Source organism: Musa acuminata, chromosome BXJ1-2, assembly GCF_036884655.1.
Source record: "Musa acuminata AAA Group cultivar baxijiao chromosome BXJ1-2, Cavendish_Baxijiao_AAA, whole genome shotgun sequence".
Lineage (NCBI taxonomy): Eukaryota > Viridiplantae > Streptophyta > Magnoliopsida > Zingiberales > Musaceae > Musa > Musa acuminata.
The window spans coordinates 21411365-21427179 of record NC_088328.1 but is presented as its reverse complement, the minus strand read 5'-3'; the positions used below and the strand labels follow the sequence as shown (position 1 = coordinate 21427179).

The 15815-nt window shown below is 48.6% G+C and overlaps 3 protein-coding genes and 1 pseudogene across 3 annotated transcripts; 2 read left to right on the top strand and 2 right to left on the bottom strand.

Moving 5' to 3' along the window:
* Positions 1-43: 43 nt before the first annotated feature.
* Positions 44-1560, bottom strand: LOC103973938 (tricetin 3',4',5'-O-trimethyltransferase-like; annotated as a pseudogene).
* A 7288-nt stretch (positions 1561-8848) lies between these two features.
* Positions 8849-10274, top strand: LOC103972200 (peroxidase 60). The gene is made up of 4 exons (XM_009386456.3): positions 8849-9103; positions 9211-9390; positions 9475-9634; positions 9718-10274. The coding sequence occupies exons 1-4, from the start codon at positions 8885-8887 to the stop codon at positions 10215-10217; spliced, it is 1059 nt and encodes a 352-aa protein (XP_009384731.2). The 5' UTR covers positions 8849-8884; the 3' UTR covers positions 10218-10274.
* A 1258-nt stretch (positions 10275-11532) lies between these two features.
* Positions 11533-13060, top strand: LOC135612538 (caffeic acid 3-O-methyltransferase-like). Its single transcript, XM_065108949.1, has 4 exons — positions 11533-12027; positions 12113-12423; positions 12495-12559; positions 12634-13060. Exons 1-4 carry the CDS (start codon positions 11612-11614, stop codon positions 12925-12927), a joined length of 1086 nt encoding a protein of 361 aa, XP_064965021.1. The 5' UTR covers positions 11533-11611; the 3' UTR covers positions 12928-13060.
* Positions 13061-14554: 1494 nt separating this feature from the next.
* LOC103972194 (uncharacterized) lies at positions 14555-15815 on the bottom strand. Its single transcript, XM_009386432.3, has one exon. The coding sequence runs from the start codon at positions 15676-15678 to the stop codon at positions 14791-14793; it is 888 nt and encodes a 295-aa protein (XP_009384707.2). The 5' UTR covers positions 15679-15815; the 3' UTR covers positions 14555-14790.

Below are 15815 nucleotides of genomic sequence, written 5' to 3'. Positions count from 1 at the left end.
TGATGTCTGATTAATCATCAAAATCAGATCATCTCAAAGACACCTATTTCGACACGTGGTCGGTGTACATCCTGCATTAATTTTCGCGCATCCATTTGCCTAGTATTCATGTAATCATTTAAATATACAGCAGCAAAATGCAAGCATCGAGTAATGACAAAAACGATTGCACATTTATTCTTTGTTGTTTGATAGCAGTAAGTCTCACAGCACTGGCTATTTTTATCTTAGGGTCATGTTTAGCGAGCCTACAGCAATACAAATAAGAAAATATCTCTTCGACATCACTCGATCAACATGGATCATAACTTAGTGAATTCCAAGGCCCAAGTATAAAGAGTTACGTACCTGGCTTTGAGTCCTCCAAACCCTGTTTCCTTTGCCAGGGTCTCAAAACTCTTGTTGGGTCCTCTCTTTACCTCCCAGCACAGCCAAAAACACCTTGGGAGTTCAACCTTGACTCAGGAATTGACGGAAGGATGTATTCCACCACTATCAGCTTCCCTCCTTCGGGCAGTGCTTTCCAGCAATTCCTCGATATTCTTGCACACTGCTCGTCATTCCAGTCATGAAGAATCCACTGCAGTTGCCAAAGAAGCACGGAGAGTAATAATCTCTGCGGATTACAGAGAGTGATCTTGCTTAAACAATGGCAGAAGAACTAACCTTCAAAACAATGGCGTCGCCACTTGGAACGCTTTCAAACATATCTCCACTCCTGCATGCAACTTGAACCATTCCTTTATATTCCAAGGCATATATATACCTATCATGGAGAAACAAAAGAAAATTGAACTGTGGGGGACCTGGGAAGGGTGGTGCCTCCGAGATGACATGGGGGAGGTCGTAGTTGACGGCCTTGATGTGGGGGTGCATGGAGGTGATCATGTGGAGGCTGATGCCGACGCCACCACCGACGTCGACGAGTACCTCGATGCCAACGAAGGCGCGGTACACCGCGAGCAGCTTCTTCATGATGTTGGCGGCGTGGTTCCTCATGAACTCATTGAACAGACTGTTGAACCGGGGATCGGTGCCGTGGTATTGGAACGCCGGCATCCCGTAGTCCTTGTTGAAGGGGATGCCACCCTCCAACACCGCATCCTTCAAGTGGTACCTGGCGTTGTTACGCTCATTTATGAGATATATATAGTCTCTTTATTACCACATTTCCATGAGGAACTTATCGTGGCCATACACACACTGAGCGGCCATGGAACCACCATCGTCATGCTTGGTCAAGTGCTTGCAGACGGGGGTTGCGCCGTACTTCCTCAAAGGCCGACCATCAGAGTGGGTCTCGATGGTGCAGCTGACGACACGGTGGGACGCGAGCAAGCGGAGAATTCGATCTACCATGTCGACCGCCTGCGGGTTCTCGGTCGGCAGCTGGGCCACAATATCTGCGGGGCTCAGCTTGGCGCCAGGACCGGCCTTGAAAATGATGTCGAGGATCTCGAGCTCGACGGCCGCCTTTGGAGTCATGGGGAGGATGCTGCCCATCGCCAGCTGCAGGGCGTGCATTTTCGCCTCCTCGTCTACGTCGCTGACGGATCCCATTCTTGCCACGATTTGCACAGGAAATGATGCAGTGGTGGTAATGATAGTGATAGAAATGAAATAGAAAGAAAGAAGATCGTATTGTTTGAAACAATACACAATACTCATTTTAGAAGGAAGAATTTTCTTCAACAGATAAGGATTTTCCTTAACAGATTTACGGTATAGTTGTAAAGTGGCCAACTTTGTTGTTTGAAGCCCACAAGTGGCCAAACCTTTATTGATAGATTTGTTATACCATTTGTTCTTCTTCTTAGATTTTTAACTGACTTGAGCTGTGATTGATGGTCCTGGCAACTTGTCCTCACACTTGAGATATAACTCATAGTTAGTCAACTTATCATAGAGTTCTTCAAATGACACTGGTGAATCACATGCATGTATTGCTGCTGCTAAGTCTTTGTACTTGTCTCGTAGGCCGTTGAGGATATGGACAGTAACTTCTTCATCATTAAAAAAATAACCTATCAAGGCTAAGTTATCGATGATAATCCTTATGTTATATAGATAATCCCTCTATCGTCATGAGACTAGACAGAAGACTAAGCTTGTGAGTGCGGGAACGATTAGCTAGGGTGGTTTGCAACTTGCACCAAGCTTCGGCAGCAGTGTCACATGAAGAAATGAGCGGGGCGAGGGATCCAGCGACCAAGGCTTGAATAGCTTGAAGGATGAGACGATTCTAACATAACCATAATTTGTGGTCCGGATTTGATATTGGACTAGGTGTGCCTAGGATGTTGAGCATCGCCGATAGACAACGAAGAGAACCATCAACATAGCCTAGAAGATTATAGTCAAATAGTAGATTAGAGAATTGAGCACGTCAGGATGCGTAGTTGCCACATTTGAATAATTTAAAGGGGACGAGGGTTGCTGCATTTATGGAGATAAGGCCTATATATGGGAAAGTACTATAGTTCCCTGCAAGAACAGAAATGGAAGCATCAGAGATAGATTATGAGTATTGACAATGATCAATATTGTGTAAAGCTGCAAATCTCTATGCAGTAGTGCTGCAGTCTCCGTGCAGCAGTTTTCTGTAGTCTTTGTGCAGTAGTTTTCCGTAGTCTCTGTGCAACAGTTTTCTACAGTTGTGAACTTAGAAATGGTTCTGAATGCTGCTTGTCGAGGTGAAGAAGGTGGACTAGGGGACAGCAGCTTAAGAGAAGAGCATATCACTGCTGCTACAGCTGCTGCTGCAGAGAGGGCTGTTGCAGTTGCTGTGGCAAAGAGGGATGCTGCCGCTGTAGCAGAGAGGGCTATTGCAGCTACTGCAGCTGCTGCGACAGTGAGGGCTGCTGCGACCGTAATAGAGAGGGTTGCTGCAGTTGCGGCAAAGAGGGCTGCTGCAGCAAAGAGGGCTTCTGCGGCTACGGCAAAGAGGGCTGCTGCGGCAAGGATGGCGGCAGCGGCACTTCTCGCTCGAGCGAGATGCGGGAACTAGGAGGAGAGGTCGCTGGCCTGGGAGCAATTGCGAGGCTGCATCGGCTCTGCTTTCACAGGAAGAGGCAAAGGAAGGGCGATAGTAAAGAATGCCATCGGCCGAGGGAGGGGAAGAGGGCGCGGCGTGGTGGCCCTTGTTCAACTTCGAAGGAGGCCGACACAAAGATCCTGGAGGACGTCCGTGGAACACGCTGCAACGATAAGAGCTCGACGGAGGAAGATGCTGCTGTTACTGTCGCCTTTCTCCAAGGAAAAATGCCGCACCTGATTGACACGGACTTAGCTGGTTTTGCCTAAGTCGTGCGGCACCCTTGCGTGTCCGTCCGCAAAGGTCAGCCTCCCCAAAGCCTCCCATTGTCCCTTAAGACCACCAAAAGAGAGAACGGGTTAGAGAGAACGCCTCAATCGGGATCCACAAGCAAACATCTCCGAAAAATACTTTATAGACAATGCAAATTACAAACAGACTTTACAAGCTCTGAACAGTGGCACAACAAAGGGTAAAATGGTCCATTACAGACCGAAAGCTCTCGCACGTGTCCACATGACACAACCTTTATTTACAAGCCTAAAGAGGCCACCAACACAACTAAAGTGGGACTATTAAGCCTTCGGTCCCCCCTCTATATTCTGTACAAGGCATGAACATGCCAACAGACACGGACATATATAAGCATTACATCAAACATCCTGTTTCAAAGTTTGTCCGTGACATTCTCCCCCACTTATCCCTTCGACGTCCTCGTCGAAGCCTTTGTGAACACTACAACTCTTCGCCTTTGCTGAGTCTTCAATCTTCCGCTCCAGCTGCAATGCGCCTCCTGGCTCCCAGCTGCTCTCCACTGCTGTTTTTGAGTAGTCGAACCTTTGATCCGCCATGTTGCTTTAACTCGCCAATGACTCTGACTCTGGTGTGGGGTTGGCTGAGTTGTGTTGATCCTCGTTGATTCCTGCGGATCCACCAAATGAAGGAAAAGACCATCCTTACTGCGCCAGTCTCTCAAAATTTCCACATGCTGCTTGAACTGGGTGGATGCTTGTTAGAGCTTTAACGAGCATCGCCTCGCAAACTTCTGAAGTTTTGGGTCCTTCCTCCACAAAATCTGCTCATTGACTCTTCTTTCAGTTAGTTGTCACATCCAAGTAGGTTCGCATCACTTCCGCTTTCGATTGGCATTTCGTTGGGAAATGAAGCGGACAATCTACTCTCAGTAGCATTGATCACCGTTGGTGAGGATTTGACAAATATTGTCTTCCATTATCTTCGAAGGGTCTTTGAACTTGTGCAGAGCTCCTCTGCTGGATAGATAAGAGAATTGGGGTACTCGGTTTCGCCCATTCTCTTAAGAGTTGAGAAGGCAAAGGTTACTTGACTTCGCCCGCCTCCTCGAGGTTGTACTTCATGCATCGAGCTGGTTACTGGCCTTCGTCTGCTCTTTGCTCACACTTCTGAAGCACTTGAAGTGTTTGCACTCCTTGCGTTGAGTTAGCTACTGTGATTCACCTTCTCAATGCCATTGAACTTCTGGAATGCAGGAAGTTTTCACCCCAACTTGGAGTAATTCTCTGATAGATGAGGTCGACTCTGGGATTGTACCGTCTTCTCCATCAACCCTGTCGCCTACTCCACTGAGTAGCAAAGGTACAGCACCGCGTACTGCCTGCTTCGTTCCTTGGTCGTGCACTCTTTCATGACCCGAAGTCCTTCACTTACGGCTATCTTGATGAGAAACTTGTTGACACCGGTCTTACGAAGTTTCTTGGCCTCTGCCCTTCAGCCTTGTCTCGGTACTTGGAGATTGCCTCCGCATGCTCCACCTCCTCGGCCCCGTTCACGACCAAGCGCTCTCCCTCCGTGAGAGCAAGGGATCAATGATTTTCACGGAAGTCCCGCCTCTGCGGTACCATGGCGCTGTCATGCCCATGGCCCTACTATCCGTCGCCTCGCATATGCATCCCTTTTCTTCACGATCAGTAGATGCCTCCGTGGCACTCCTCTGAGTCCACCTCCATTCTGACTGATACTTGATTTTGGGTAGCTAAGTCCCTCTGGACTTGTCGTCGCTTCCTCGCCCCTTTCGACCCCCTGCTTCAACACCTCTGTGTTCTCCAAGCAGTCTGTTTGGTCGATGGAAAGACAGACTGCAACTCCAATGTATGGCCTCTGCCATCACGTTGTAGGGTTTGCACCGATTCTGTTCTCCTTAGCTTCCTTGGTAGCAACGTTCGCTTAGTCGACCTTGTCCTCTGACTTGTCGGGCTCCCTTAAGCGAATATGAGCTCTGGAGCAGTCCAACTCTCCAGCTGCTTCGATCATACCTCTGCATGATCAAGTTCCTCCCATGGAACTCACTGGTACTTGCATTCGAACTTTTCCCTTGGTGGAACCCAGCCCTCATATGTTGATGACCAAGGTTTTCATCCGATGCAAAATTCGGTGCACGCCCTGAAGACCCGCCTCTGCGGTACCATGGCCTTCACTCCTTGAATCCATAGCCCTTCTTGCCGTCGTGTTATTCACCAAAGCGGAGCTCCCAGTAGCTCCCGATCATACCTCCATATGATCTCATCCCTCACGGGACTCAGTCGTGTGTATCGCATTGCCACGAACTGTTCCACCACGATCCGCTGCACCATGTCGCCTCTTGGTGACATCTCCATTGCATTCTGATCCTTGTGGAATAAACTCGAATTGTGAACCTTCCATGTGTGGCCTCTGCCAATACATCGCAGGGTCTCCTCCACCTTCGATTTTGTTCTCTCCTTTGGCAATCGACCTTCATCCACCCACTCCTGGGTCACACCTAGATGAAGCACCGCTCTAGGACAGTCCGTCGCCTAGTAGCTCCCGAAGTCCACTGACTTCACTATAATTTGTGCACCGTTGTCTGGATCCTGGGCCTCTGCCCCTACCAGCACAATCTCCGCTGCGCACCGCTTCCTTCATGGCAACTTGAATGGCAACACTGTGGCATATTCTTCAAGAGTACCCGCCTCTGCGTCCTCTTGCCCCGTGCTAAGGCCTTCTGTACCCAACTTCGCCTCCGCAAATTGAGTCGCCTTAGTTCCTCCTTCAAATGCTTCTCCGAGATAAGGTGCATGTGCCCCGAAGCTCCCTTCGTCTTTGGCACCATGCAAGATGAGTCTGCTCCGTCAGAATGAAGGACCCATGGAACAACATGATCCTACTCTTGCCTCTACCAGAGCTCATGTCCTTGACCTCTGTCTAAGAAAAGCACTGTGCCTCTACTCCATGTTCCAACTTCTCTACTGGCTCCCTTCATGCGGCTTGGGAACTTCGCCAAGTTACACCCAAGTTGCTCCGCTCCTCGTTTTCGCATTGAGTCGATGGTGGTCCTCGCTCCCACCATTCCACGGGTCAGCCCTCCCTTGAGTCCGATCTTCACATCGACTCCAAGTGTGCCTTCATTTAAGTTGCTTCAGGTCGCTCCCCCACTTGATCTCCCAATGCATCCACCAATGCATTCTCTCGAGCGAGATTATGCGACGACTCCTCGCCGCTTGCTCAGTCCATCGAGCTTCGTGGAGTTGTTGTTTGTTGAGGTACTCCTCCTCAACTTGTGAGGTCCGTCTCACATGATTCTCCCTCCGGAGAGCCGGGACTTATCCCTCCTGGATAACTGTCCCATTGGAGCAACATCTCTCTTCATTTCGGAGACCACCATCCCCTTGGACTACTCTGATCTGCTGAACAAACTATGCATTGTTCTGCCTCCTGCAAACACACTTGCTAGATTGCGACTCCCCGTCAATACAGCCCCCGCTGCACCCCTCAAGGCCTAGCAACATGCTGAACTCTTTGCGCACTTCAGCCTCCTACGGACGTATCCTTCACATGCCGAAGAGAAAGTTTCAATGCTCCATGGCGCCGAGTTTCGGTCACCTTGGGATGGCCACGAACATTCCATCGTCCGCATACAAGCCCATACATAAGTACCAAATTCTTCGAGTTAGCAATTCCCCTCACCTCTGTGAGCTTTGCATAACTCTTTTGGTCGATGAGCAACTCATTCCACCTTGGATGGTCTCATTCTTGCCAAGCGCCTCACTTGCCTAGAGCACCATCAAGTATAGTTGTCAACGTTGAGCCGTAGCTCAAACTCAGCCATCCCAACCTTTGTGCGCTCCACATTCTTCCAAGCTTGCCTGTTCTCGTGGTGCCTCTTGCGTGAAGGGTTGGCCATTCCTCTGAATGCCAATCTCAGATGCCCGCTCCTCTGAGCGACTCCTTTTCCCTACATCTCCATGCCCGTTTTCCCGCAAACGGTCGCGCGTGTGCTGACTGCCCTCAACGCAACCCCGCTAGGTCCCCCACGTTTGTATGTAAAGTGTTTCTATGAGTGCTTGTCCCGCTCTGATACCATATGACACGGACTTAGCTGGTTTTGCCTAAGTCGTGCGGCACCCTTGCGTGTCCGTCCGCAAAGGTCAGCCTCCCCAAAGCCTCCCATTGTCCCTTAGGACCACCAAAAGAGAGAACGGGTTAGAGAGAACGCCTCAATCGGGATCCACAAGCAAACATCTCCGAAAAACACTTTATAGACAATGCAAATTACAAACAGACTTTACAAGCTCTGAACAATGGCAAAACAAAGGGTAAAATGGTCCATTACAGACCGAAAGCTCTCGCACGTGTCCACATGACACAACCTTTATTTACAAGCCTAAAGAGGCCACCAACCCACCTAAAGTGGGACTATTAAGCCTTCGACCGCCCCTCTACATTCTGTACAAGGCATGAACATGCCAACAGACACGGACAGATATAAGAATTACATCAAACATCCTGTTTCAAAGTTTGTCCGTGACATGATGGCGACGCCAGGTGCGGTCACGGCGGGAGCAACGACGGAGGGGGGGGGAGCGACTTCGAGATGTTTAGAAGTGACCTTCACAGTGAGGAGGAGCGACTTCGAGATGTTTAAAAGTGACCTTCACGATGAAAGTTCTGATACCATGATAGAAATAAAATAGAAAGAAGAAAGATTATATTGATTAAAATAATACACAATACTTCTATTTATATATGGGTCCTCTCATCATGTAGTTGGGGAGATCTTGACTATTGTTAAGATTATTATCACAGGAGATTTATCAGACGGAGGACCAGAAGGATCAGAGAAGGATTTGAGCTTTTGGAGTAGAACCCGAGAGACCTTAGGAGATTATGTTCACCGCACTCTTTAGCTTCAACATTAGAAATGTGTAGTTCCTTCATGATTTATATTGCACAACCATTATATGGAGGTAGGTGGCGATGCCCTCAAAATTCCTCATCCACAAGTATTTTAACGGAGGGGCTCAACTCATGCACCGTCTTCTTCTGATCAAAACTCTCTTAACGAACGAAGACTGCTGGCCACAAATCTATATATCCACAAGCTCTGCAGTCATGGTGAAGAAGGCCACCAAGGAGCCACCCACAGCCCACAGTATTGATGTTCCACTAAGCCAGTCCTCGCCCGCATATTAATGCACAATAAACTAGCGAGACCACACAGTCTTTTGCTCCCCGACAACATGTGAAATCGACATTAGATTATTTCTGCTCATATCGATCACCTAACAAGTCGTCTAAACCGCGGTATCGGCCACTTTCTTTTAATGTCTTTTCCTCGGAAAAGGTAAAATACTAGAAGGGGAGCACGAATTCCAAAGACACCACCGCGGTGGCTTTCTCTTCGACCTTATCCTTACTTCTCGGTGGAAGGAAAGTCGGAGGGAACCCTACGGTCATAAACTACATTATTCTTGATCCATTTGCTCACAAGAGTGCGCGCCTTAGGCCTTTATTTAAGGCACATCCCACCGTCCTCCACTCTTCACACCCTCCTTCCATAGCTAGCTCTCGGAGAAGATGGCCGCCATGCTCGGCACCACCCTTCTCGCCCTCTCTCTTTTCCTTCTCAACGTCGCCGTCAGCCACGGCGCGCTTCAGTTCGGGTTCTACACCGGCAAGTGCAAAGGCACCGACGTGGAGACCGCCATTAGAGGCATCGTTGCAGCGCGCTTCGCCAAGGACCCCACCATTCTCCCTGCTCTCCTCCGCATGCAGTTCCACGACTGCTTTGTCAGAGTAAGCTCGTGTTAGCTTAAACCGGATCGTGAAACGATCTGCACGCAAGCATTGCATGCGTTTGGAGCATTTCCACCTTCTTCACCTGTATATATCTTCCTCTTAAGGGCTGCGATGCTTCGATACTACTGGATGTGCCCAACAGCGAGAAGCAAGCAGGCGCTAACCAAAGTGTGAGAGGCTATGAGCTGATCGATGAGATCAAGGCAGCTCTGGAAAAAGCATGTTCTGGGGTGGTTTCTTGTGCTGATATCATTATTGCGGCTACAAGAGACGCTGTGGTCTTGGTAAGTGACAAAGAAAGTATACTCGATCTGCTGGTGTTGAAGATAGCCATCGTACTAAAAGTTCATTTTCTTGGACGAACTAAGGGTGGTGGACGGCGGTACGAGGTCCAAACAGGGAGGAGGGATGGCACCATCTCCCGTGCTTCAGATGTAAATCTCCCGGGGCCTTCCATATCAGTCTCCGACGCCATTGGGCTGTTCAACGCCAAAGGACTTACTGCAGAGGACACGGTTTTACTCTTAGGTAAGAGTTTATCTCCAAGCTAAATGTAGGATTTTTGCTTTAGCCAAATTAATCGGGGGATTAATTATAATGATGTCATGCAGGAGGTCACACGGTTGGAGTCACCCACTGCTCATTCATCTTGAGTCGCCTGTACAACTTCAACGGATCCGGCAAGCCCGATCCGACCATGGACCCTGCTCTTGTGGCCACTCTGAGGCGCCGGTGCCCTCAGAATCTAGTAGTCGACAGCCCTGTCAACCTGGACCAGAACGCTTCCAGCGCCAACACAGTGGACGACAGCTTCTACAAGCAGATAGTTGCGAAGCGGGGCGTGCTTCAGATCGATCAGAGGATAGCCTTGGACGCTGCAACCGGCGCCACCGTCGCGCTTCTTGCCGGCGGGCGGATGGACTTCTCCACCCGGTTCGGCAGTAGCATGGTCAAGTTGGGCGCCGTCGAGGTGCTCACCGGAACGCAGGGAGAGATCAGGAGGTCCTGCCGAGCCCCCAACAAACGGACGCAGTCGCTTGGTGGCGATCCATTTGTGATCGAGCCGTTCGTCCAAGAACAACTACAAAGCAGTGCTGTCGTCCCACAGTGATGGTTTCAGCTTTGTTTATCTTGCGCCGTCCAATAAAATCTTTTGTCGCCGATCCAATCGTCGAATCCTACGAGCTGTTTGTTGCCTTGGGCGAGCCGAACCTTAACAGGAGAAAAAGATCAAACACCTGCAGCAAGCTTTTCGTGCATCGGTCTGATTAAAGATTTTTACCATTATTATTAAAATAATATATTTATTGAATTAAAATTAATAACTCTAAATGTTTAAAATCAATTTAATGTATTTATTGAATTAAAATTTTAGATTTTTCATCCCTATTAATCAAAAGAGAATTCCGTAGGCACAACGAATCCACGAGATGAGAGAACCTCAAAAAAAAATAAGAAAAACTATTTCACGATTGTCTCGAATATAAATCTACTCTCGATGACATGAATAAGAATGACAATAATTTATTTTTATCGCTAAGATATTAGCAAGAGTGGAGACTACGAGTTAAGAAATTATGTAAAATATTAGTTGAAGCAAACAAAATATAAAATTGATCAGTCAATTCAAATTCAACCGAACGAAATTAATTGGTCAATAAATTAGAATGGAATTTTGTATTATTCAATCTACGTAGCCAACGTTAAAGCTGGCACAGTCACAAGTCTCCTTCCTCATTTAATTCTCTCTTTTTTCTTTATCCAGGCTGAACACGAGGATACAACCGAATGTCATACCAGTCAAACATTTCCGTTCTAGACTTAGCGAAGGTCAAACACATCATATCACAGCGGTGGTCGACCGCAGGCTGCCGCCGCCAGCAACAACGAGACTTTTCCCGTCACAATGAAGCTATTTTTTTAGATACACTGGTCATGTTCACGTCCAACTCGAGAGTCCGACGACATGGCCTACGTCAAGTAAAAGACTAACGCGCTCATACGTAGATCGGCACTCTCGACGAAAATCTAGCGCTGTCCAATTTCGATTTGTATTTTAGATGGAGGGGGCTGTACGTTACCCTTACAAAATGATACTACTGTTTATGGACTCAGAATGCGATTGTCAAAGAGATAGTTACTCCATCAATTCCGTATCCTATACTTCAATATTTTGTAGAACATTACCTCGTTGTTAGTTACGTTTCCCATCCAAAATGTTGATTCCGTCACGCTATCATTTTGTAGTTTTGGTCAAAGAACATTAGTAACCTATGACTAGAATTATTTGTTTATCATAGCCTTGCATCTTGCAGAATCGGTAAAAGACTTCCTCGACTAGTAACATTTTGATTTCAATGCATCATGGTAGGTGAGGTCTCCGACGCATATAAATTCCCTTCCAAACCCTCTTCTCTCCCCACTCCAAAGCTCGAACCCTCCTTCCTCTCCTGCTCCGCCATTGTCACCGCCTCGCCAACGCTTCCTCTGCAACCCTTGGGGAGAATGGGATCCATCAAGGACGTGCTGCAGCTGACCCCCGAGGAGGACGAGGAAGCACGCATGTACGCCATGAAGCTGGTGATGGCGTCCTGTCTCCCCATAACTCTCAAGGCGGCCATCGAGCTCGATCTCCTCGAGATCATAGTGCGGGCCGGTCCCGGCGCCAAGGTGAGCCCCGCCGACATCGCCGCCCAGCTGCCCACCGACAACCCGCGGGCCGCCGATATGACCGACCGGATCCTCCGCCTGCTCGCTGCCCACGACATCGTGCGCTGCAGCGTCGAGACCAGCGCTGATGGCCGGCTTTTGAGGAAGTACGGCGCAGCGCCGGTCTGCAAGCACTTGACGAAGAATGAGGACGGTGTATCCATGGCTCCCATGTGTGTGTATGCCGTGGATAAGGTCCTCATGGACGCGTGGTAATTTACAGACGCTATGTATATATAAGGTTCTCGTGTCGAGTCGAGATCTAACTAAATGAGATCATGGCAACAACAACGGCAGGTACCACATGAAGGATGCGGTGTTGGATGGCAGCATCGCCTTCCACAAGGCCCACGGGATGGCGGCGTTCGAGTACCTCGGCATCGACCCACGGTTTAACAGGGCGTTCAACGAGTGCATGAGGAGCCACTCCACCATCCTCAACAAGAAGCTGCTCGAGATCTACCGCGGCTTCGACGACATCAATGTGCTCGTCGACGTCGGCGGCGGCACCGGCGCCGTCCTTCACATGATCACCTCCGTGCACCCCCACGTCAAGGGAATCAACTTCGACCTTCCTCACGTCATCTCCGAGGCGCCACCCTATCCAGGTCCATCATCGATTACCTTCTTTTGGTATCAAACGTAAAGACCTTTACTCACTGGGTGGGTTGGTCTGCAGGAGTGGAGCACGTAAGTGGAGACATGTTTGCTGGTGTTCCAGTAGGCGACGCCATTATTCTTAAGGTCAGATTGAACTGCTACATCGACTTACCGTGATACGTAATCAATTCTGATGCCATGTGGAAATTATATTGCAGTGGATTCTCCACGACTGGTCTGACGAGGACTGCACCAAAATATTACAGAGCTGTTGGAAGGCTCTGCCAGAGAAAGGGAAGTTGATACTGGTGGAATACGTGCTTCCAATGATTCCCGAGCCAAATCTGACCTCGCAGAGTGTTTTCCCCATGGACGTGGGGATGATGATCAACTTCGGAGGGAGAGAGAGGACTCAGAAAGAGCTTGAGGAGCTAGCAAAGGCGGCAGGGTTTGCAGGATGCAAAGCCACTTATATAGCCATCTATACATGGCTTATGGAGTTCACAAAGTAGATCAAATACTTCTATATATATATATATATATATATATATATATATCTTGTTCTACCGTCGATGCATTTGAATTCATGTTTGCTTTTGTTTTTTTTTTATATTTTTGGGTCTCTAAACCATCTAAATAAATTTTTGTAAGGGATGAAATTAAGATTTTATTCCACTATCATAAGACTATTTGAAAAGGGTATATAAAGTGTACCTTTCGATATTATTTATAGAGTCTTTATCTAATCTATAAGTGCATTATCATTAGATTCGAGAGCTGCATCGATATTCATATGCAACAAGAACTATACTTATTTTCTTCTCTTTTATTATCCTTCATATGATCACTATAAATTATGTATTATGTATCCATATTAAGTTCCTTAGAGGTCTTATCTATTTATAAGCAATAGCAGAAGGTTTAGAATAAAAAATTTTGAGAGTTTATCATATCAAATTCATCAAGTAAGGAATTCTACTATTATTTAACTTACTTTATAGATAATATCACATAATCTAGCATCTTTTTGATGCGAGTAATAAGCTTAGCGAGGAACCAAAAAGTGTACCGAGATTCAACAAGACAAACTGATTCTTTAGGTTTACACTCACGTACGTCTTCTTTATACTTGGGTCATGGAATTCATAAAGTTGAGACATCTCTACCTTTTGTTAGTGAATATTATCTGGTATCCAAAATAATCTTCCATCTCTATCTTGTGTTGCCAATATTATATTATCCAAATTAATGCTTTTATAAGAGTCAGACGCATTGCAAACTATCCTTTTTCGTTATATATATGTATTAAACAAAAAGAAAATCCCACAGCCGTGTTTCTCATAAAGTTGTTAGATTGATAGGTCAATTTATCGTGTCTTATTCTTATAAGAAGATAAATAGCTCCTACTTCTTCTCCTTCTTTTCCCTTGGGTCAAACTTGAAAGCTACATCGACTTATAATGACGACGTCATGTGCTTATAGCTAATGTCACAGTTCGAAGAAACATTTTGAGCCAGATGCCACACGTCGGTGGGTGAAATGGACAAGTCAACGGTGACCGATCGCCATTCCCGCTCGAGAATAATAATATTCAGGGATGTGATTCAACATCCGCTTCAACAACCGTCTTATTAATGAGCCATGTGCTGCCATGTGATGTGCTGCAACGATGTATAGAGTCTCACGGGTTGATCATGGATGGCATGTACCGTATGAGCCCCTGCACCATTGGGTCACCAAGCATTTCACAAGTGCGTTGTGGGCTGTCGCACACATTCCACCACCTACGCGTCTTATCTCAACTCGACGGGAGTAATCATCATATTCCCCTCGGAAGCATTGTGACTTGACGCCCAATCACCGAAACTAACAGCGGCGCAGCACCCGCCACGTCTGCCATCACCGTCATAGGCCAGGATAATACTTCACATCCGACGGCTCACAGGAGCTGTAATAGTCATTTGGGAGCTAAGATGATGATCACATGTAATAGAAAATAAAAATATAAATGAAGCAGTTTGCCAATGTGTGGGCCCCATTTCGACGGGAAGTGCGTCCCATCGTCAGGCGCCCATCACAGCCTTGAATGCCTGATTCCCCACATAAATGTCATTTAAACCCATGGAGAAAGGTGAGCATAAAGAAGAACACGGAAACCTAAGATATATGCTTTGTAAATCGTGCAGATACTAAGCCTTGGTAAAGGATACAACGGGACAACCGTGACATTGCCCTCTAAATTTGAACGTTACAATCCGATCCGAAACGTAAATTTAATTCCTCCGCACGATTCTTTTTAATCCATTTCTTTTTTACAACTGTGCCTAATTATGTAAGCAAAGGAAATACGAGACGATTGCGGAGGGCAAGAGCGTCATTTGAGCCTGCCCAAATCGGCCAGCTTCCTTGACCGGTTCGGCGCCAGGACGGCTGGGTTCCTGTGGTGGATGGAATTCGCCGGGCTACGGAGGTCGCCGGAAAACACCGCCTCTGCAGGATGGCTTCGCCGTGATTCGGGCCCGAAGCTGACCAGCGGGCTCAGACACACAGAGAAACCTGAGACCGAGCTGACGCTGCGGTGGTCGCGATGGGTCGCCGGGAACCGCCGGATCGGCATCGGAGTCGGCCGACGCCAGTCGTCACTGAAGTACCCGCTGCAGTGGTCCTCGTCCTCGTCCTCCATCGCAGGCGACATTCCCCTCCCCACCGGCCGGCACGACCTCCGCACCCTCCACGGCGGCTCCTCCTCCTCCTCCTGCGCGCCCGAGGAGAGCTGCGTCGTCTTCTTCTTCCTCCGACGGCCGCGGATCAGTGCCGAGAACCAAGAGCCTGATGCTGATTCCTTGGGAGCTCTCAATCCGGGCTCCGCCGCGTCCGATCTACTGTGCCCAAATAGGGTCCTAAAAATGGAGAACCTGTGCCTGCGGCCGCCATCGATCTCCTCGAGCCTTTCGCCACGTGAGGCGGCGGCGAACGTGGGGCCGATCTGGGGGGTGCTGAAGAACCGCTGGTAGTGGTGGAGGAGGCGGAGGTGGCCTGGCGAGGAATCGGATCCGACCGATCGGCGGTGGGAGATGTAAGGGGAGACGGGTCGGTGGAATTCGTGGGGATGCCGCAGCGGGGAAAGGTCAGGCCTCCGGCGTACGTGGTAGCGGTTAGCGGAGAGCTCGTTCTGGGCGACGATGAGGGCGAGGAGTCGCTCCCGGAGGCAGGAGGCGCAGACGCCAACTCCGTACTCGTTCGGGTGACTCTTGCACTTCATCGCCTAGCCGCCGTAGCCACCTCGCCAACGCTACTCCCCCTTCGCCCGCAGCCTCCTGCATCGGCGACGCCCCTTCCTACACCCTAACCGAATCCGGAGCACCAGCTTCGGATACAGCGAAACGGCACTCTTCCTGG

Coding starts and splice junctions, on each gene's coding strand:
- LOC103972194 (XM_009386432.3), bottom strand. CDS start 15,678: ATGAAGTGCAAGAGTCACCCGAACGAGTACGGAGTTGGCGTCTGCGCC.
- LOC135612538 (XM_065108949.1), top strand. CDS start 11,612: ATGGGATCCATCAAGGACGTGCTGCAGCTGACCCCCGAGGAGGACGAG. Junction 12,028..12,112: donor AAGGTCCTCATGGACGCGTG/GTAATTTACAGA, acceptor CAACAACGGCAG/GTACCACATGAAGGATGCGG. Junction 12,560..12,633: donor GCGACGCCATTATTCTTAAG/GTCAGATTGAAC, acceptor ATTATATTGCAG/TGGATTCTCCACGACTGGTC.
- LOC103972200 (XM_009386456.3), top strand. CDS start 8,885: ATGGCCGCCATGCTCGGCACCACCCTTCTCGCCCTCTCTCTTTTCCTT. Junction 9,104..9,210: donor TCCACGACTGCTTTGTCAGA/GTAAGCTCGTGT, acceptor CTTCCTCTTAAG/GGCTGCGATGCTTCGATACT. Junction 9,391..9,474: donor CAAGAGACGCTGTGGTCTTG/GTAAGTGACAAA, acceptor GGACGAACTAAG/GGTGGTGGACGGCGGTACGA.